The 22,581-nt window shown below is 37.5% G+C and overlaps 2 protein-coding genes across 4 annotated transcripts; one reads left to right on the forward strand and one right to left on the reverse strand.

The window, feature by feature from the left end:
* Window positions 1-625: 625 nt before the first annotated feature.
* LOC107744175 (uncharacterized) lies at window positions 626-6,198 on the forward strand. Of its 3 annotated transcripts, none has more exons than XM_016557683.1 (6): window positions 626-1,356; window positions 4,270-4,434; window positions 4,630-4,789; window positions 4,902-4,972; window positions 5,500-5,600; window positions 5,736-6,198. In XM_016557683.1, the coding sequence occupies exons 1-6, from the start codon at window positions 739-741 to the stop codon at window positions 5,803-5,805; spliced, it is 1,185 nt and encodes a 394-aa protein (XP_016413169.1). In that variant the 5' UTR covers window positions 626-738; the 3' UTR covers window positions 5,806-6,198. The 3 variants fall into 3 exon arrangements, with proteins under 3 accessions (XP_016413169.1, XP_016413170.1, XP_016413171.1); XM_016557684.1 differs by having other exon boundaries at window positions 4,273-4,434; XM_016557685.1 differs by lacking the exon at window positions 5,736-6,198 and having other exon boundaries at window positions 4,902-4,983; window positions 5,500-5,556.
* A 957-nt stretch (window positions 6,199-7,155) lies between these two features.
* LOC107744121 (RING finger protein 208-like) lies at window positions 7,156-22,073 on the reverse strand. The gene is made up of 2 exons (XM_016557625.1): window positions 21,404-22,073; window positions 7,156-9,265 (listed from the first exon to the last, which is right to left on the reverse strand). Exon 2 carries the CDS (start codon window positions 8,251-8,253, stop codon window positions 7,468-7,470), a length of 786 nt encoding a protein of 261 aa, XP_016413111.1. The 5' UTR covers window positions 8,254-9,265; window positions 21,404-22,073; the 3' UTR covers window positions 7,156-7,467.
* Between the last annotated feature and the right edge of the window lie 508 nt (window positions 22,074-22,581).

A 22,581-nucleotide genomic window follows, 5' to 3' on the forward strand; every position in this document is an offset into this window, starting at 1 on the left:
AATTACATGCATCACTTAAAAGACCTATGTTTTCGAATTCAAAACAGCAAAATGTGACAAAAAAAGTCAAGTTTGCTTTACTGCAACTACTTAACATTTCTATTTAGAACACTTAATAAATGTTAAGCTACTTACATCTTACCTTGCCCTCATTTTCACTGGAATTCATGTCTTCTTTGATTTGATTGGCCATCTCAAGACCACCCTTAAGAATTTACTTTAAAAACTTTTTGTCATCCTACAAACAAAGTGGTGTAATGCAGCAGAGCAGAATCAAGAATATAAAATATTGGGGTGGACAATTTGGTCATATCTGATTATTGGAGGGACTTGTCTATGGTGGTTACAGCCTTGTGTTGGGTGAAGTTTTATCTTTTCAATGCATTAAAGACGGTATTTACTTTCGTCTCAGGATACATACCAACAGTTTCTGTTACTTTGTTTAAGGGCTTTGTGAAAGTTTCATCACCCTCACAACATGTCTTGACAGATCTGCCAAGAACATGAGCTCAGGATTTTAGGAATGGCACCGGAAATGGAGCAGTTGTCAGAGGGTGATTGAGAAGCATAGGAGTCGGAATGTGGGCGGCCCCAGAAAGGTGTTTTTAGTTCAACGTGACAAATCGACCCTCAAGTTTCTAGTCAGTTGTGAGAAAATCAAGGTGCTGTGAAGAGTTTCACGTGTTCTGATTGACTACTGAAAGAAACAGAGTACCAGACGAGATAAATTCATTATCAATGAACCTATATAGGAATTTTGGGAATCTCCTGGAGAGTTGGGTGATCGAAGGATACCAGGATTTATACTTACAGCCTGGACCTGGTGTGGACAGATTAGATTCCATTTCTAGGGACTCCGTCCCACTATCCCATGTAAAATCAGAATCCGAGGACTCTGGATTTGAGACGGTTAGTACAACCAGTCCCTGTCATTCTCACCAGTGTAGTGCATTGATGTCTGAGGAATCACAGCCAGTTTTTGGCTCTACAGAGGATGAAGTTCAACCTTCATCCCCGTCTCCTTCTATTTGCTCCTCCTCATCCTCAAGTGTCGATCTCAGCTCTGTGGCTCCAAAAACGACATGTCTGGAGGTGGAGCAAGCCTTGAGAAGGACAGATTCACCCTCATGGAGAAGACTGCCACATCAGATGGAAAGGGGGACCACTGGGCCACTGTATTGCTCTAACACAGCCTCTTTTCCAACCAGCGTTCACTCAAACAGCTCCAGACCACATAATCGGTTTGCTCGTCCAAGAAGAACTCATTCACAACCATCAGATCCCAAGAAAGCAGCACTGTACAGAAAACGCCTACAATTACATCAACATGGCCAACCAGTACACAGCCAGTTGGAGGTGAGCAGTCAGCATCTAAAGATGTTTGTTTTGAACAACTCACAGAATCATATATTGAAATATAGGTTAAAGACACATTTTTTTTTCTATTTAGCTTATGGTGTTGCTTGAGATATATATGGGTTTTAGTTGTATCAGTTTTATGATTTGTTCTATTTTTATGAGTCTCTTATCTTTTTTACTTTGCTAATTCTATTTATTTCATTTTTTGTTTCCTTTACTGTTTTTTCCTATTGTACAGAACTTTGGTACAACATTTGTTGCTTTTAAATATGTTTTATAAATATATTTGAATTTAAACAAAGTTTATTTTATATTTTATTGTTTGTGTTTACTTTACAGAGAAACTCCTTTGCTAGGGAACAATAGGGTATACTAGGGTTATAGTATCTCTTTATTTGTCATAAAATAATATACTTTTATGATTAATGTAATCATGTTGTTCCATCAGTGAACACATGCTTTGCTACCTCATTGTGCACTGCCTCAGATGCACTTGATACGTACATGACATACAGTATAGTGCTCATTTGTCATGTCTCACACTTGACATCAGACACTCCTCACGCTCCTCACACTTCAGAATTACTTACCTGGTATTTGCACATTTTTGTCATATGCATTACAGACTTTCTGTAATTCTGCATGTCTTGTGGAAAACAAAGCAAGATTCAAAAACACCTAACATATGGTTGCTTTTGTGAATTTTTTTAATTTAAGTTTTAAAATGAAAATTCATAAATTTTTATATGATAACATGATTTTGTTCATCAAATTACTTGTTTGTTTTTTTTATAAATTACACAGTAATCTCACTAGTAACATCACATGATATGGTCAAGGTCAAAGGCATATTGCACTAAATGCACTTTGACCTACTTCATGTGTCTTCATCAAGAGGACAAGAAATGACAAGCAGTCAACCTTTTATGACTAGCTGAGGTACATAATGAGCAGGTTACCCCTTAACCCCACTTGCTTGATTCTTTCTTGAACACACACAATGCACATGCACAGCCTAGACATTCTTTTAATGGACTCTGGACTGGCTCTGTGTCATGAGATGCTAAACAATCGTTCTAAGACTGTGAACCGGTCAGTTCAGGTGAGAGAGGAATGACTGGAATGGTGCCAGCAGGCTGAGAGGAATGTGTGGGTGTTGAGAAATGAATGCCACCGATGATAAATATCTATGCTGGACTTGTCTGAACATTATCACTTCGGTGGGAACATGGGGAAAGAATACTTTATAGAACTGTAACCAAAACAAAAATTTCCTTCTAATAAGGAAATATCAAATGTTATTTTTTTGTATAATTTTGGTGTTAAATGTCACCAGAGGGTGTTAGTCTAGTTGTTGCATTTTTTAAAATAGAGGACATAGAGTCTTGAGGGGCTTGTTGTCACACGAAGAAGCTGTCAATTAGATTTTATATTTATATTTAGGCTTACATTTTAGATTGATGTATTTGAATTGCTTATAATTAACCTTACACAGTTTTGACAAACAAACTAATGGAGTTATTGTGATGCATATTTGTCAGTCATACATAAATGAAGCAGGTAAGATTTCTGTAATCATACTAATAAACTGAATGGTAGCACTTATACAGTTCTGTTCTGCATGTACATTGTATGTGCTTATTTAGCAATTACAAAAACTGGGTTATAACCCTCCCTAAACCTAAACTTAACCCATGTATTTATCTTATACTACCCAGTACTTTCTTGAATAAGTACACTGCAAGTACGCATGCTGTAAACTAAAGTGTAACCAACTGAATACACTATAAGTAGGTTTATATATTTATCAATAAATCTAATTTGTTTCAATCTCATTCATCTTAACTAACTGGATATTGCTTGTTCCACAGTTATATTTGTTTTCACAATGAACAGATTTATGCTGATTTGAATAAATGCATTTTGAAAATATTTAAATAAAATCAAATAGATGTAAATAATTTATTATAAACTATACTATACCACGATTTTTTTTGAGTGCAGATATCTTACCTGTTTCATGTATGTATAATTGACAAATATGCATATCGTTAAGTTTGTTAGTTTATGTTAAAACTGTGTAATTAAATTTTTTTAACACACTTCAAATACATAAATCTTATATTTAGGCCTAAATATTTTTTGAGCGAAGTGATCACTATATATAAACACTGAAATGCATTCAGACAAAAGGTCAACTCTATAAATAATGTAGATATTAACTGAAAGGCTGAAGTGGTTTCTCAGGATGAATGATTTTTTTTTTTTATAAATGCCAGATTGGGGCTAGCTTTTTATTTTATTGATATATTTTACTTTTTAATATAGTTTAATAACATTTCTGGTGAATTGTTTATTTTTCTAGTTACCTTTTACACTTTTGTTGTCCCATTAATTGTTTTGTTTCATAAATGCTTTACAGTTTAAAAGTCTCTAATTACTCTGAGCAGGAGCTTTTGTTCAGCCAGTTGAATCAGTTTGGGGGTGGGACTATCTGTTTGATCAACCAATAGCTGAAAGGGGGAGTGTTCAGAAAAACTGATTAAAAACAGTCAGTCATTATTTTGTCAATCTGTTTGGTTATGCTAATAGTACAGAAATTACACACTTCAGCTTTAACATTTTTTATTTGCATTCACTTCCTCAGAAGTTCAGCTTCCCTATATGCTGAGATTTTCAGTTGTTCAAACTGCTGGAGCTCACAAAGCAGCTCAGAATAGACGTTCAGAATCTATTTAGCACTAAGAACAGAGAAATCTGAATCTAGAACAGAGATCAGGTTTTACATTTTATACAGTTCAAATTGATTCGCTGTTGCCTGTTATACCCCACCAAATTAGATAATAAAAGCTTTACTGTTCCCAGCACTGGGAATCTTAATGAATACAGGTCTTGATCTCTCTGTCTCAGCAGCTTGCAGGAGGTGATCAATACAGGCTGGACAAGCTGTCTCCAGGGTTGCTGTACCTGGAGCAGGTGTGCAGGATGCTGGAGAACATTGCAAAGCTACAGCAGCAAAACTACAGCCTGCAGAAAGAGGTGGAGATCCTGAAGAGTCAGCATGCTGAAATAGAGGTTACACACTGATATATATCTCACAAAGGTTGCATTTTTAAGTCTTATAATCAAGACTTTCCAGTTCTGTTTTGCGGCCTGGTTTATGTCAGTTTGCCAAAAGCAGTGTCATGTGTCAAGATGACTTCTTATTGTTTCCTGTAAACTGAAACCTCATATTTCAAGCACATTAACTCTCTAATTAAATGTTTTCAGTGTGGAAGCTTGCATGAGGAGGAAATAAGCTATCCTGCCAGTCAAGGTTTACAGATTCTGGGTCATGAAGATCCGCCCAGCGAATCGACTCACCTAAAAGAACCCATGGTGTTTCGTCACAGATCAGTATCTGACACTCAGGCAGCTGTCGGCCGTCACAGTAAGCCCTCTTGACAGATGAACTCAGTGCAAGTTCAAATCCATACATTTGTTAAAAATGAAACATTCTGGGTTTGGTGGATGCCTGTTAAAAATAAATGTCTGTCCTACAGGGAGAGCAAGGTTTGTTCGAGATGAACCTATTACAGAAGTCTTAGTCGAGGAACCTGATGGTAAAGATCCTGTAAGTAAACAGTGAGTGGGCCAAAAATTCATCATTTACTCACCCTGACATTTTCCGAAATCTGCTGTTCTTTTTTAATTCTTTTGAACACAAAAGGAGTTATAACAGAATGTCCAAGTTGCTTTTCATACAATGAAAGTGAATTTTGAGCAAAACTGATAACTGACGACTTTTGACCAAAACTGATAACTGATTTTAGTGAATAAAAACCTTTGTTGCAGTCTGTTTCTCACAGAAAGCTATTGCAGAGCTTCAGAAGACTTATAAAGTCATCAAGTCATATGTACTTTTATGATGCTTTTATATTTATTTTTGGAGGCCCTGGTTTTAGACATTCTACTAGACTTTTCCTCTTGTGTCCTGCTAAAATAAGTCTTGTTTTGGAACAACATGAGGTTGAGTAAATGACTGAGTGAGTTTCATTTCTGGGTCAACTTTTCCTTTAATAGAAGTATTAGCCGAAGTAGCATGAAATGTGGATGTTGCAAGTTATTATAATAGGACTGTTCCTCTGTTTGTTGAACCAGCTACCAGGAAATGAGCACAAAAAGCCGAGTAAGATCCAAAAGCTGAAATTCACATCCTTTAGAAGGCAGGAAACACAACAGTCTGACAGAGAAAGCAAAAGGTAAATTATTTTCTTTAGATTGACAATATTTTAAGTAATTACTATTTTAACAATTATGTATCATCAATAAAATAGCATTTGTTAATGTTCATTTATTACACAAGTGTATCTTAATAAATGTACCTTTATTCAAAGCTTTCAGCCTAAGAAGAAAACAAGAATGCCAAGCTTTTTCAGTAGGACTAGTATGACGACACGTCTCTAACATTAATGCCACATTGATGCCTAGTAATGGTGGCAGATGCACACCTCCCATTCACCTAGGATTATGGCACTTTTATATGTATAGCTTGTTTTAGTCAAGTATTTAAGGCTGTACTTAAATAAAGTACTGAGTAGTACTAATAGTATTTATGTACTTAATGGAATTGTTTAGTTTTTAGGTTTTTTTTGTCAGTGCACTTTGTATTTGTTAATCCTATTGTATTTAAATTTGCAATGTAAATTACTGCCAATGTTAAGTTTTCATTACTAGATCCATTCATTGTATTATAGTTATTTTCTCTTTTATCATGATCTCTGTCTGTAAACCTTTGCTGCTAAAGGAATTCCTTATTTTGTAATAGTAAGGTGATTTCATAACAAATTGTTTAATATAATAAAAATATATAATACACCATTTCCTTGCAAGTTTACATACACGTTTACATTCCCTTAGCAGAATCTGATGTTTTGCATTTTTAAAAACAAAGATATGGATTTTAATATACTGTATTCCACAGTACAAAATAATAACTTATTTTATCTACATTTTGCACATAATGAATTTATGCACAACTATGAGAAACTATGAGGCTACAAACAGTAATTGATGTTTGAGAAGGCAACACATGATATTAAGAACCATGAATATGTAAACTTTTGAACAGGATAATTTGTGTAAATTCTTGTGGAAAATATATAAGTATCTGTAATGTCAAATACATCTCCATCAGGTCAGTAATAAATGAACTAAAATGTATTTTTATGATCTTCCATAATTCTAAATTTTTTTTTACATATATGGTTTGGGCTGGTATGTCTAAAGAGGGTGTGATTTTGGATAGAGGGCGTGTGTTTGTAGGAATGGGTGCAGCCTAATTCAGTGACTAAGGGTGTATTCACACCAGGAAAGTCCACTAGTTCACTTGCTTTGGTCCGGACCAAATACAATGTTGATTTTTTTTTGTTTGGTGTTGTTTGTTTTCACACTGCCCTTTTTGCAAGCGAACCAGACATTGTAAACAAAACCACACGTGTGCTAAGGTCATCCATTCATTGGTTCATCCATTCAACCGTACCAGAGTTTGTTTGGAACCGGACTGAGACCACCTCTTCAGTTGGGTCTCGGTACAGTTCTTTGGTCCGCACCCGAGTGCGATTGCTGTATTCACACCTGCCCAAAAGATCTGCACCAAGGGGGCAAACGAACTTGAGTTTGATTTAATAGAAACAAACAAGACAGGTGTGAAAACACCCTAAGTCTACCGGATATTAACAGAACAGCCTAATCGCATACAGCACGTAACTTAGCAAGTGAAAGTTTAGACCAAACAAACAGTTTGACTTTTAAATTCTTTATTGGTCTTTATTATACCCAGGATGGGGGGAGATAGACTTCCCTTGGCATTCCCATGTAAAGAGATCAAAACAAGAGATCGAGGGCTATAGGGAAATCAGTTCATACATAAAATACATTTACTCTGATATTTCATATTTCTGTCTTTGCACACAAGTGTCCTTTTCACTTCAAGTCCACATAGCATCCTGTGCTATTAAATATACAGATTCATCTGTGACCCTTCGGAGAAGGTGAATGTGTGTGACTCAAGGTTTTCAGATGGTGGAATAGCTTTTGGGATGAGTTGTGTCATCCGCCCTCTCCTTTCTACATGATGCCACAGGAGGAAAGAGGGTTGGCAATGTGGCAAGTGCAAGCCGACTGACAGTACTGGCGCACCGTCTGATAGCAGCTGCGGTCCCCATCACTGCCCCACTGCACGGTCCCCGCTGGGTCGGGCGGCAGCCGGCTGAGGATGCTGGTGTTGATGGCCAGCGCGGCTAGCCCGTAGTCGGTGAAGAGCACGGTCTCGCGGCGGCAAGTGGGGCAGGAGATGAACTTGTACTTGGGACAGGACTCGTATAAGATCTGCAGGCACTCCTCGCACACCGAGTGCAAACAGGACAGGATGCGTGGGCGCTTGCCGGCAAAGTTGTAGGTGTGTCCACAGGTGGGGCAGTCCAGCGGTTCGCACGGCATCACCGGGCCTGAGGAGGTGGAGGACGAGGAGGAAGAGGTGGAGGAAGAGCGGAGCACATACTGGTTGACGATGACGTTGTCCATCTTGTAGTGGAACTGGTGGTAGCAGATGTCGGATGTGCTGGTCTTGCGCTGGGCAAGATAACTTGCTTCCCGGCGGAGGACGGGGGCAGGAGGAGACACTAGGGGTCTGGGTGGGACCACGGTGTTGCCATTGACCTCCATGGACAGGTCGCCACATGCCTGGTTGACGATCACCTCCCCCTCGCCTCCTCCGTCCCAGGCCACGCGGGGAGGTGGGGCATAGCGAGGCTGGGTCATGGGGACCGGACACTCCCGAGGGAACTTCTCAGATTGGATGATTTTGACAGTGTCCATGGGGATGGTCACAGGTTGGCGCCGCAGGCAGGACATTCACTCCTAGGCTCGGTGTTCTTGGCTAGAGGAACTGGGTGTAGCGTACGGTCCTGCGGAGAACGTCTTTAGTGCACTGGGGGAGGACACTCAGCCATTGCAAGGGACGTGAGGACGGATGGGTTTGTCCATTGCTGTCTCAAAGTCCCTCCTTGGTCACAGGCTGCATTACCCTGAGTATTTATGTGGCACAGATGGACAACGGCTTCCAGCCAGTGCACGGTATAAAAAGCCCTGAAGGACAATAGAGGACTATGTCTTGCTTCAGAGGTCACGAGAAGTTGCAGTTTGTGGTTCAAGTGGTTAAAAAAGTCTTGAGGCAACAACTTACACCCTGTTCACTGATATTGCACCACTGAGAGTTGTTAATTCGATATAACAGGATATTCAATGATATTATTTCTTCCAAATGAATGGGTGAACACTACAAAGTGCACCACACTCAATATCAGAAGATATGTTGGCAATTTTTTCAGTGTTTACACTGTTACAGCACATATATTTTGACATAAATACAGTAAGGACTTAAATACAGAGTACCTTGAAGAGAATCTTAGGATCTTAATAAGAAATACTGTTTAGCTTAATACTGTTGTTAGCCAAATGTCCGTAGACTTTCTCATAGGTTGCTTAATGAGTTTCAGAAGGGAACTGATGCAACCAATGTCACAACCTTCTTCCTGTTTCAGGTCCCCGTTGTGGTATGACCCTGCCCTGTTTTTGCTTTTCCTTGTGATTGGCTATGCTTACACCTCCCTGACCTTTGTTCTGATAAGCTTTTCAGGGTGGTGCTCATGTGGCATTGGAAAGATCTGGAAGGTGTTCTCCCAGTCCTTAAAAGACCAGAATTCCTTAAGGGGTCTGTGTTGAGCTTGACAGATTGTGCGTCCACTCTTTGGTGACGTGACAGGTCCGAGAGTGTCTCAGGAGTCTTGCCAGACCTTCCTTGCTTCCAGCACTTTTCCCAAAGTGGTGCAGATATGCAGACTCATAGGTAGTGTTGTTTCTGTTCCTGGAGGGGAAAAAATAAAACAGTTCAGGTGATGCTAATGCAAGGACACAGCTCAGCCTTTTCCAGGCCATTTGCCTGCGCTCTTGGGAACAGTGTCTAAAAAGTGTTCTGTCATATAGAGCTAAAAACACAGCAATGGGGAAAATCTGATGAAGAAATTTTAAGAGTTGATTCTGTGCAAAAGACTGTGATCTGCGCAACATGTCCACTCACAGCAGAAATCTGGAACCCCGCAGCATCTTTTCCAGTCTAAAAAACTGTCTTGCTCTATCTGCCAGCTGCCATCTGCGGCCCTGTGGGACATGGGCACTGTGGAGGAAGAGGCTGAGGACCTGACCACAGAACAATCTGTCCTTCTGCTATGAACCTATACATGTACTACAGCACAACACAGCAGAAGCCCACAACTCTAAAATGGCTGCCAGTGCTTATTTGAAGTCAGTTGTGAATTACTGTTCGCAACCTATTTTACTTTCATAATGTGATATATTTCAGTGAAACAGGGTATTCAACAAGAAAAACTTTAAGACTGGACTTGATTTTATTTAGCATAAATTGTTTGGAAGGTAAAAAGTGGGTGTGGCTTACCAAAATAAAGATTATGAAGAGAAACACTGTTTTTCTTTAAAATAATATATGCATAGCCTACGCATATACTGTAATATGCATGTTCTGATTTCATGTTGACTTGTTCCATGTTGGTTTTATGTTGAATGAGCTTGTGCTATATTTACATTTAAGATATTTAGTAGACATTCTTATCCAGAGTGATACAGCGTGAGTAGTATTGTGGTATATTTGGGAATATATTGTCAACAGCTAAAAGGAAGTTGTTAGGCATGACGCACAACCTCTTTAGTCATCACACTGTATTCACAATGTACAATAGCATGGTTTGAGTATCGCACTGTTTTTATAAAAGTATTTTAGAAAACTATTAAGGACACTAATTAAGTTTTCAGCTTCGTATGCTTCAGTATATTGACCAGTAAGCATCCAGGACCAGAATCTGTTTAAGTTCTGTTTAAGTAAGTCATTTTTGGTTAGATATGTGAAATGGTGTGACAGTTTTAAAACTGAGTAATCTGAGATAAAAATGTTGTGGTTAGGTGTGGTTTGTGATTGTGTGAGCTTTATTAACAGTGGTGAGCACACTGACATATCTGTAATAGTTCTCTGCATGCTGTGCAAGATGTGATGTTAGAGAATGTACTAGAGAGAGAAAAATGAGAGGGAGGGAGAGAGAAGTAGAGAAAGAGGAAGCTGACCTACATGCAGCAGAAAAAGGTAGAGAGAGAACATGCGTCCTTTTACTCCACATCCACACTGTGCTTGTGATCTTATGCGCTAAAATAGAACGCTTCCATTATAATTAACAAAGCTGCTTAGACTGCAGGCGCGTGACAGCACTTCAATGAATATCACAGGAGCATCTAGTTTTGTCGCATCACAGTGCTCTGCTCGCTTGCAGAGTCGAAGAGGAATGGTACATTCATGCCATGTTGGAATTACCATAATTACCAGATTTTGATTAGTAAAAAACATCTTTGGACTTGTAATTACACATTGGAAACTCTGAAATTAATGAAAGCCTGCGGTGAGATTATATAAAAACTAATGGTAGTGACATCAACACGGACATTTCACTTCTAATGAAAATTTGTTATTTACTGACATAATTTACTCACCCTCTGTGTATTATTTTTTCGGTAAAACATAAAATGAGAATGTCAAGAATCTTCATAAAGCTCTTTTCCAAGACAGCTTACAGTGACCACTATAGAGTATGCATTATTTTCCAAGCCTTCTGAAGTTAGACCTATATGAGAGCACTGTTAAAGGAACAAGACAAACGTAAGTAATAATTACCTGAAAATTCCTCCCTATTACATGTTTGGAAAGACATGAGAGTGAGTAATGACATAATTAAATTTTTTTGGATGACTTATTCAAGGCAGTTACCTAGCTACTGCTATACATTTACAATTTAATATGTTATTTTCATACAGTACACACTTATTCACACTGTTGGTGACAACCACATGTACTTATCGAGTCTTACTGTCTGTATGAACAAGAGGCCATATCTATTCTCACGCTAGTCATGAATATTGACTGTAACAGTGAGGGACTAAAGTAAATATCAAAGATGGTGACTTCAATAACGCTGGAAATTCTATTACAGTTGATGTTCAGTTGATGGCGCATTCATCTGTAAAATCCGTCAAATTAAAGGCACAATATGTAATTTTCGCTGCTAGAGGGCGCGGGGTGTGGATGAAAGCCGTCGAAGCGAAATGAGGCCGCTGAACGAGCACGACACAGGGCTCGAAAGCAGCGGAGCTTTTATTATGCCACAGTCGACCGCTTCTGCTCCTTCAGGTCGTGCGTATGTGGCGGAAAAAAAGCAGGCTGTTTTATCATACTATACATTTGAAAGTTCTGTTATAATGCTACTCTGTGCGGTCGTCACCGGTCTATTAAAACGCACAATATATTAAAGCGTCTTTGGTGTTTCCATGTTTTCTACAAAACAAAACCGGAAATCGAGGGGTTATGACGTCATTGGCAGGCGACACAATGACACTATATGGACACGGTCCGTGTCACTAGTTAAAATTGCTTATTTCTCTGGATTTAAACATTCTTCTAAACATTTGGGATAATGTAAGTACACAAGTCAGCAAAATATATAACACTGTTCTAGTGGTTTTGGGATATTTTAATAAAAAAAAGCTTACATATTGTGCCTTTAACAGACAGCAGCTTTATAGCTGATTTGCAGATTTGCAGAAAATGCGGGTGCATGTAAGTTTGGTTGTCACTCTCATAAAAAAAAGAACTGTATGTGAACTTAATAATAAGTTTAATTTATATATAGTGCCTTTCCCAAGCTCAAGGACACTGCACAATGACAGAAGCAAATACATTCCTACATACATGGACAAGACATTTTCCAAGTCCAGAACATGTGGTTGCAGTTGCATACCACAGTAATAATACAGTATCTATCTCAAAAGCACCAAAAAAAAAAAAGAAGTTCAACTCCAGATGATCGAAGTGGACTGATGATCGAAGAGGGAATATATATGGAGAAAGCAGGTCAGAGAGATAGGTAGGTGCAAGACCATGGAGTGACTTAAAGGTAAGCAGAAGAATTTTATAAATTATACGAGAGGACACAGGTAGCCAGTGGCGGTTGAATAGAATAGGGGTGATATGTGCTGACCGTTTAGTGTAAGTTAGCATTCTCGCTGCAGAATTTTGAATATATTGCAATCGAGAGATGGAGCGTACTGGTAATCTGGAAAAAAAGAGCGTTGCAGTAATCGAGGCGAGATGTGATTAAAGCATTTACTAGTAATTCAGCATCTTTTGGACAAAACTTAACTGTATTAATCACATGAATACAGAACTGACAACCATATTCTGTTGCTGCGTGAATGTGACCATAATGGGCTTCATTTTTTCTTCAATGTTTTGTAAGACAATAGAGGAATTAGTATAATGTACAGTAGGCTATTTTGCTGTCATCAACAATAATGTCACGCATAGATCCATATTAGCATTATGAGTTAGAGAACTTAAAGAGATAGTATATTTTAAATATCGCAGAGAACTATATTGCAAGCCGAGTGACTTTTTCAAGTCTAGGTGGATAAATTGGACTTTAATTTACAATTATTTTCACAGTTGTTAGTACATCACAGGTCAAATGACAATGCTGGCATTGCAGATATATCTGGGAACATTTACACTGTATTTACCTAAAGAATGTATTTCAGCAGTCGAACGCGGCTGATTCACATGGCGTGAATGCACCGTAAGCTAGATTGTCTATTTATGGCGTCTCTCCACTATCTGTGTTCTTCTTTCCTCCTCCCTCATCCATCCATTTCTGTAGATTCGCACTGTTCTCCACACACAGCCGTGGCCCTCCACTCACACACCCACCCACCCACACTCTGGAACATGCGCAGGCGAGCGCACAAAAACACGCTTGTTTAGAGCCAGCTCCTTGACGTTGTTGTGACCATTCAGACCTATAATAACTAGTAGTCATCATAACCTCTGTTTATTCTATTTCCCAGTTCTCTCATTGGTTTGGTTGTTTACAATGATTTAATTAGGATGTGAACACAGGATGTGGCATCAAACCGTCCTCCATTTTCTGGAGTTCACAGAAGCACTGATCAGCCAGTAACTGTCAGTCACATTCATTGGAGTTGCCACGGCACCGCAGAGCTGTGAGACAGAGCCAAAAATAACCACACGCTCTTACTGGTTCACACACACACAAAGGTGCGAATAAGCTTTCTGACATCAGCAGTCAGCTGGTGCATGGGCGTTGGAAACTGTGAAATGTGATGAGTGAAATGATTCACAAGCATTCAAACATTTCTGTTTAGAGACAGTCAGTTATACAGGGGAAAAAAATCCCCTGAAAATGCTGAAAATTCAGCTTTGCTTCTCAGGAATAAATTATATTTTAAAATATATTAAAATAGAAAACTGTTATTTTAAATTGCAGTAATATTTCACAAAAATACAGTTTAACATACAGTTTCTTTCTGTATTTTTGATTAAATAAATGCAGCCTTGATGAGCAAAAGAAAATTCTTTAAAAAACATTAACAATCTTACTGATCACAAACTTTTGATATATATATACAGTATATATATATATATATATATATAATATATATATATATATATTAAATTGCATTAAACATATTGCATAAATTATTGCATCAAACATATTTAATAAACATGTCAACATTAGCATTCAAAAAAGATCTTGTAACTGTGATGTGAGTCTAGTGTTCTCCAGTGTACATATGTTCTTTAGCGCTGTGAATCGATTAACTGCTAATAATTTGTTTGTTTGTCAGGGGCAACTGCCTCTCATTGCACACATGATTTCATATTTGATAAGACAAGCTCCACCGTTATGTAAGAGGCTCATGAGAGAGACAGACAGCAGATAACATATTAAAGCAGGCCAACTGTCTGCTGCTCTGTACGGCACTGCTGCGCTTAATGAAATCATGTGTGTGTTCGACCCTGTCAGCACAAAACATGATGAAGAGAGGCAGAGAGGAAGAGGTAGAAACAGCAAATAACTGAGATGAGCTGGGCTGTGATTTCCTGAAGCATGTTAAGCCAATGGTCTCTATGATCTCTACGGCCTCTATGATCCAAAAATGAAAATTTGCTGAAAATGTACTCATCCTCAGGCCATCCAGATCATTAGATTTATCAGAACAGATTTGGAGAAATGTAGCATTGCATCACTTGCTCAGCAAAGGATCCTCTGCAGTGAATGGGTGCCGTCAGAATGACTCTTATTCTGACGGCACCCATTCACTGCAGAGGATCCATTGGTAATGTGATGCTAAATTTCTCCAAATCTGTTCCCATGAAGAAACAAAACTCATCTACATCTTGGATGACCTGAGGGTGAGTAAATTTTCCGCAAATTTTAGTTTTTTGGATGAACTATTCCAGGAGAACTGAACAGGGATAAATATTGAGTATATGTATGTAGAGAGTTAATATATAGAGAGTTACATTTTTAGATTAATAATTCAGAAATTGAATAACATATCATACAGTAGCCTCACACTAAAGGTAATGTGGCCGTGTCACAGCAGAGTGATGCTATCATTTAGACTATTTTTGATATATATCATATAATACCAAATGATTACCATATTCTCATACACAAGTATTTACACTCTACCATCTTCTGTGACATTTTGTTGGTCGCTTATTTTGTATTCTTGCGGTATCTCACTGTAGATGAGTGAAATCTCATTGCTATTCCACATATTAATAATGTGGAGTGAATAGTACTCAGTAATGTTAATTATATTACTCCATATAATTACTTTTTTAAAAACACTAAATACAGGAATATGTGTTCATAAGACAGGCTCAGTTAATGAATGCACTGAGTCAACAACATTCTTGAGTTCATTCAGAACCTTATCACATTGTCAAGACATCACATTCCAGTACATTCTGGCACCACCGTGACACAAAAACACATTCATATAACTGTCCTTCCCGTGTTTTTCCAAGGATATAATATTTCTTCTTCTATTCCAGTTTAATATGCAGAAACAACAATAAATAGGTAATTTGTAGGGTCATTTTTTTAAGTTCAAACACTATCAAAACATTGCTCTGTTTGTTTGACAAATCAGCCTGACAGAGCAACAGCTCAGCCAATGGCATGAGTTTTGGGGCGGGGCTATATGATTGGGTGACCAATGGAGGAGTGTTTGAGAAACCTGTTAGAAAAAATCATTATTTTTAAATTCCGTTTGTCGACTTTAGGGGTATAAATGAAATAATGTCTAAAATGAACATCAGCCAACAGTGATCCTTTGGGCTGCTGCATAGTATTAAAAATGATTTAAGCATTGTTTTATTGAACTAGCATTTAGTCTGGCTTCATTCTGGTGAACAATACGACTGCTTTCCACAATCCAATCAAATCCTGATGGATAAAATCAAGTCCTGTCGTCATTTTTTTCTCACTAAATACTCTGTTTTACTGAAAAAAAAAAGTATATTACAGGAGTAAAACTCACTTTAAAACGCTGAAAATCATCCATCTGAACAGAATGTGATATAAAACACAGAAAGCAAGTAAACAGATGGATGCACGGTCATCAAAATATCTAGAACATTCCTGTCCTCATATCCCACTCACTCCCACAAATACACACACACACACACACACACACACACACACACACACAATGCACAACAAAAATACACACAGGTACCACCCAGCACATTCCACAAGCACATCTCTCCCCACCACCCGTCTCTGTCTCTCTCTCTGGATGCATTCCACCTGTGCAGTGAGCAAGAGGGCAGCATGTCCTGTGCCAGCGATGCTATCAGCTGTTGACCTCTGTCTCACAAAGCCTGTCCTGAGCCCTGCCCTTACGACTGCAGGCAGTCTCACACATGGGGATCTCATTCATGTTTGTACATAAAGTGTATGTACTGTAATATCAACAATTGACAGCATCTAGAATGCAAACCCATATGTGTTTTTTACAGTAAACTAAAAACAAAAACTAAACAGTCTTAAATAGTTTAAAAAAAAAATTCAAATAATGAAATATTTCCAATTTTTAATACATTTTTAAAAATGTTTATTGATACATTAAATAATATCCACATTCATACAGTATACCCACTTAAAGCAAATTATACTATATAGCAAATATAGCAACAATATAAAATAAACCAATATAAACAATATAACTGTTGTTTATATTGTTGCAAAATGTAAACAATATTATCGCCCAGCTCTAATCTGCTAAATTCGATTGTAAGGCATGAAAATATCATGATATTATAAATATTAACGTGATGATTTTCTCTGAATCTGCTTTGAAATGTTTATTATAAAAAGCGCTAATCAAATAAATTATAAAGTCATTTGCACTCTTATTATCATCAAACCTGAACAAATATAGAATGCAGGTGAAACAAATGCAACAATGAGATATATTTTCTGTTTTTTGTTTTTTTTGATTTATGGATTTGAGCGAGGATTATTATGAATATTATTTTAAATATTTTCACATCATGTAATTGAATAGAACTGTGCTTTTTACTGAAAGTTTGTTACTGATAATAAACGGCTAGAAAAATTTGTATCAGCAGTTAGTAATTTAATAACTGGAATTAAATATCAATGGAATTGTTATCTGTAATTTGATTTAAATATGTAAAGTTGATACTAAATGGAAATTCACCCTATTTTCTAAATGCATGTTATTGATTTTATTGCAAATTTTTATTAAATTTTTTTATTAATTTTTATTAATTTTTTTAAATGTTTTGACCTCAATCTTGCGTTGAAACTTCATGCATCTCTCCGGTGACATATGTTGAATTTCTCCAATCATTTCATCCTCATAAACCTGCGCTCTTTTCTAATGTTTTGACCTCAATCTTGCGTTGAAACTTCATGCATCTCTCCGGTGACATATGCTGAATTTCTCCAATCATTTCATCCTCATAAACCTGCGCTCTTTTCTTGAGATCAGCCAATCAACAACTGATAGATCAAATGTCTCCACCCTACATTTTTCTATAATCATGCGTGCTTCATAATGCAGAAGAAAAGATCTATTGTTACAACTGAAATGTTTTAATAAAACACCATTTTTTGGAAATTTGCAGTATTATGTGTTCATGTATTTATTTTACAATTGCACAAAGATATACCAAACAAATAGCGAAAAGACCACTGGTTTCAAACTCCACCAATGGCATCGCAGGAACCACCAGCAAGCTAATGTGAGAGTTGAAAGAAACTTAATTTAACATTTGTAGTTTATTCATCTTCAAAATATTTCTCTGGTCCTAATCATTAAATGTATCACTAAATACTTGACTTGTGTTTTTAATCATTTAACTTAGAAACATAACCATGATTGAAAACGCTTGCATGGTTTACAAAAGCTTTCTGAGACCATTTCCTTTTCACATCAGTGAGGTTTTTCTTATCTGTTTTCTTAGAAATAAGATTACAGACGTGATGATTGGATTCTATGAATATGTGATTATGTTCCGAATCCTGTCTGATCATGAGTTATTAAAGCTGTTAAAAACAAATGTTGGTTATTTACTTATTTATAAAAATTTAAACTTTTTTTTACAACTCACACGTTGTGTTATAAATCTAATAAAACTAGCTGCATGAATGTAGTAAATCCGAGCATTTATAGATTTCTAGTTTTAAAGTGTTAGTTCACCCAAAAATGAAAATTAGCCCATAAATTACTGACCCTCAAGTCATCCTAGGTGTATATGACTTTCTTCTTTCAGACGAATCCAGTCGGAGGTATTTTAAACATTTTCTTTGATCTTTCAAGCTGTTTCATGGCACTCAGCGGGTGTTGCATGCATCAGTCCAAAAGAAGTTAAATAAAAATCGCCCATCCATTAAAAAAATTTCTCACACGGCTCTGGGGCGTGAACAAAGGCCTTCTGTAGCGAATCAATGCGTTTTTGTAAGAAAAATATCCATATTCAAAACGTAATAATCACTTTAATCTAGCTTGTGCTCACTGTTGTACACGGAAGCAGCTCCGGGCGTATGATGTATCAGGTCGGCTTTGCGCATGCGCCGCTCAGAAGTGACGCACACGGAAGCGCAGGGGAGAGATCAAAACAAAACAATGGTCACGAATTAGAAGTACAAAACGAGGATTTGTAAAGAAGTGGATTTCGATATAAGCCAAGAGGAGACTGGTTTTCCTTTGCTAAAGTAAGGAAACTTTGATTCCTTTGCTCCTGTTAACAAACGTTGGTTTTCACGAGACTCACCGGCGCATGCGCAACGCTGACCTCATACGTCATCAGCCCGGAGCTGCTTCCGTGTACAACAGTGAGCACAAGCTAGATTAAAGTGATTATTACGTTTTGAATATGGATATTTTTCTTACAAAAACGCACCGATTCGCTACAGAAGGCCTTTGTTCACTCCCCGGAGCCGTGTGAGACATTTTTTTATGGATGGGCGCTTTTTATTTAACTTCTTTTGGACTGATGCATGCAACACCCACTGAGTGCCATTAAACAGCTTGAAAGATCAAAGACCATTTTTAATATAACTCCGACTGGATTCGTCTGAAAGAAGAAAGTCATATACACCTAGGATGACTTGAGGGTGAATAATTTATGGACTAATTTTCATTTTTGGGTGAACTAACACTTTAAAACTAGAAATCTATAAATGCTAGGATTTACTACATTCGTGCAGCTACCATTTGAGATGCTGTCAACTTTGTACAGATGAAAATGCAGATGTGTTAGAACCACAATTTACTTACTAATATTAATGAGATCACAATGGCCTTTAATGGAGGCTTTCGGCTGTATTATAAATCTACAAGCACAAGCACAATTCTGTGTAAAATCATGTTGCAAAAATTAGTTCAAGATGGAGCAGATGAAGCTGTGAGATGGTTCTGGAAGATGAAAATATGGATGGATATCATTGTCTTGCACTGTGTGATAAGTGTGATTGAGGTTTTGTGTCTTTGTGTTAGAAATGGCGGTTGTGTGTGTGCCGAGCTGCTGTAGAGAACACAGGTCATGCTAGTTTTAACGAGGAGGAAGCAGTGTTTAATAATTTAGTGGCTGTCATTCAGAGCAGGCGTCAGCCATTTTACCCACAGTTCATTCACGAGAGCGACTGTTTGTTCCCTTAGCCTCTGTTAACGAAGCTCACCTAGTCCTATTCACAGGACATGTCACAAAGATCATTACTAACAATGTTAGAAACTGGCTGATCGAGAGAAAACAACACAACCAGTTAGCTTCGAAAGGTTAGCATTAGCAGAGTGACATAAACAAGCTATTAAGTGAATCTTAATTATCACAAAACATTAGCTAATCATTGAATTGAACTTATTTTACCTCTACAAACATGGATTTTTTTTACACAACTATGCAAAATAATCAATGACCCCAAAAAGCCCTTGTCAAAACATTGTAATGCTAATATCTGCAATTAATGCTATTTTCTATTCTAAAGGAATGCTAGGATTTTTGTCATATTTTGGAAGCAATCTTAAAGGAATGACCATTACATTTTTATCATAATTTGCTTATTCCAAATAAAATGAAAAAAAATAAAAATAAATAAATAAAGGATCCATTAAAATTCAGAGGAATAAGTGTTAAAATAAAATTTAAAAAATATATATTCCCCAGTAGGATAGTTTGTAAAATAGGAACACCAGATCTGAAAATAAAGACTATGGAATTTGTATCAGAATTAATTATTCCTAATATAATGATAAAACTAATAATATCCATACTGGATACATTGGAATTCTGAGGAATAAGTTGTAAAGCAGAAACACCAGATCTTAAAGGACTGACAATGGACTTTCTATCATAATTCTAATATTTCAGTCCTGATATCAAACAAGAATCTTCTAGTATTTGATTTTAATAGGGTTTTGAAGAATGAATTCACCCCAATCAGGTGACACCAATAACAAGTAGGCCTACCAATAACATTCATCAGTACAAAGTCATTATTTTGGGCTGATGTTGGCATGACCTCAGGTGCACAGACACATTTTGATGGACAGTATTGATTGCTGAATCTCCATTGTGACAGGAGGCTGAATCTACAGTACAGGAAGCAAACAGGGACTTTTGGGTGTTTGGTCGAGGTTTACGGCACTTATTAGTATTCTGGGAGTGTGTGCATCTGTGTTAGCAGTTTTTAGTGCAGTGTTGTGGGAGGGGTGCGCCAGCAGCGGTGGTTATGCAACCAGAGCAGCATACGCAGCACACTGACTGCAGCGCCCGTGCATGCAACACACACACACACTCGCAAGCACAGGTCCTTCTCTGTCTTCTCTGACCACACATGTGGGTTAGTATGTGTGTCGGTGTGTAGTAGTCCCATGTGATCAGATGCCCACTCGGATAATGTGAGTCATTGATGGAATCTGTGTTTGTGTGCACATGCAATCATGAATTGCAACCTGGCCGATTCCACAACATGGTCAACACAGCCACACTAGAACTGAAGTGCAAGTCCTGCGTGAGGATGTGGGACCCAGAAATGCAAAAATATGACCCACATGCAAATATATGATTGTTTATATATGTTTAAAAACATTTATTTTATATATTTGTTTTATATATCTTATATATACATATATATTTTTAATAAAACACTATAATAATATATAATCTAAATATTTATTTATAATATAAATATGTGCTGTATAAATATTTGAGATTATATAGTTATCATATAATAATTCAATATTTATACATCATAAATGTATCAGTAATATAAGTTTTTTAATTAATTATTAAGAATATTTTTAAATTATTATAAAAACAAATAATACAGTTTCTGAATTTTTAGTTACATTAGGTGAAGGAACATTTTTAATTAAATTGGATTAAGGAAAAACATTCTCATTTTGCATTAACATTTAATACATTTACATTTAAGATAGGACAATTTAAAATCAAATACATTTAAGATAAGATGCACATGCAAAGATAAACTCAAATGTGCATAATGATCATAAAACACTAATAATATATCCTTTTAAGCATCCTTACCTGTATTTAGTTGTCTGTAGTGCGTATTTAGTGGTGAGTCTCTGGATTTTGACAAGTGGTGTTGTTAATTCATGAGATCTTGACGTCTTTCTCACATGGGGACACAAAGTTCCTGTGATTCTGCTGCTGTCTCAGGCTATCTCGTCCCTCTGAGCGCTGTCCATCACAGCTGATGCTCCTGTTGCATGCGAGAGGATGGAGGAAAGACTTCCCTGCCTGTCTCTGAGAAGGATGGATGGAAGGGTGGAGGATGAGAAAGATGGAGGACGAGATGTCAGATGCGTCATTAAGCACCGTTCTGTTCTTCTTCTTTTCCACGATGGGCTCTTTTGGTCCAGTGTTGGTCTTGGTCACTCACTCACTCATTCATTCATTCACCCACCCAGTCAGTTGTGTAAGAGGATTCTTGGATCTCTGCGTCTGCTTTACACACTCTGTCCGTCCTCTTCTTACTGGGAATTCTCAATCGTATGCTATTTCTCTGCAATATCTTTCAATGAGACCATTTCTCTTTCCCTGTCTTCCCCTCTCTCTCTCTCTCTGTCTATGAGAGCAAACACTCATACACACCCACACACACACTCTCTGACTCACAAATGCATGTTCTGCCTCAGTTTCTGTGAGTATCTCGACTCTTCCTCCTTTCAGACTCTCTTTCTCTCTCTCTCTACCTCTCTCTGCTGCAGTGCCTCTGCAGGCTGGATCACGTTTTCAGTAGGAAAAAAAAATCTAGCCAATCAGAGCCCCCAACTCATCCCCCCTCCCATTGCAAGCTCTCTTTCTCCCAGTCTCCATCCATCTCTTTGTTTTACTCTGACACGCTGCCTCAAACAGCGTACAGATGCAAGCACACACACGTGTGTTTTGTGTGGTTTGTCATTGTATTCATTCTGGATCATTCTCACGCACTGAGCCCACGGCCCACAGAGACATTATAAACAACCAGGTGAAAGATGCAGTACAAACACATACAATAGAAATTATGATGCTGAAAGGATGACAATTAGCTTGTGATGTTTTATTAAAAATGGTGTGCAAAACAGGTGTAAGATGTTCAAGGATAGTAGGTCTACGGTAGTGCATTATTTATCTGTGTGGAGCGAAGAAGACAGCATGGAGGATGCTGGGATGTGGGGATTGTGTTATATAACAGACTGAGACTTTCATCAGTTTTAGCG

Source organism: Sinocyclocheilus rhinocerous, unplaced genomic scaffold (genome assembly GCF_001515625.1).
Source record: "Sinocyclocheilus rhinocerous isolate Xijiao unplaced genomic scaffold, SAMN03320098_v1.1 scaffold287, whole genome shotgun sequence".
NCBI lineage: Eukaryota > Metazoa > Chordata > Actinopteri > Cypriniformes > Cyprinidae > Sinocyclocheilus > Sinocyclocheilus rhinocerous.

Excerpts from the sequence above, each read along its gene's own strand:
- LOC107744175 (XM_016557683.1), top strand. The coding sequence starts at position 739 with ATGAACCTATATAGGAATTTTGGGAATCTCCTGGAGAGTTGGGTGATC. Across the intron at positions 1,357-4,269 it reads CAGTACACAGCCAGTTGGAG|CAGCTTGCAGGAGGTGATCA; the intron begins GTGAGCAGTCAG and ends TCTCTGTCTCAG. Across the intron at positions 4,790-4,901 it reads GGCAGCTGTCGGCCGTCACA|GGAGAGCAAGGTTTGTTCGA; the intron begins GTAAGCCCTCTT and ends TCTGTCCTACAG.
- LOC107744121 (XM_016557625.1), bottom strand. The coding sequence starts at position 8,253 with ATGTCCTGCCTGCGGCGCCAACCTGTGACCATCCCCATGGACACTGTC.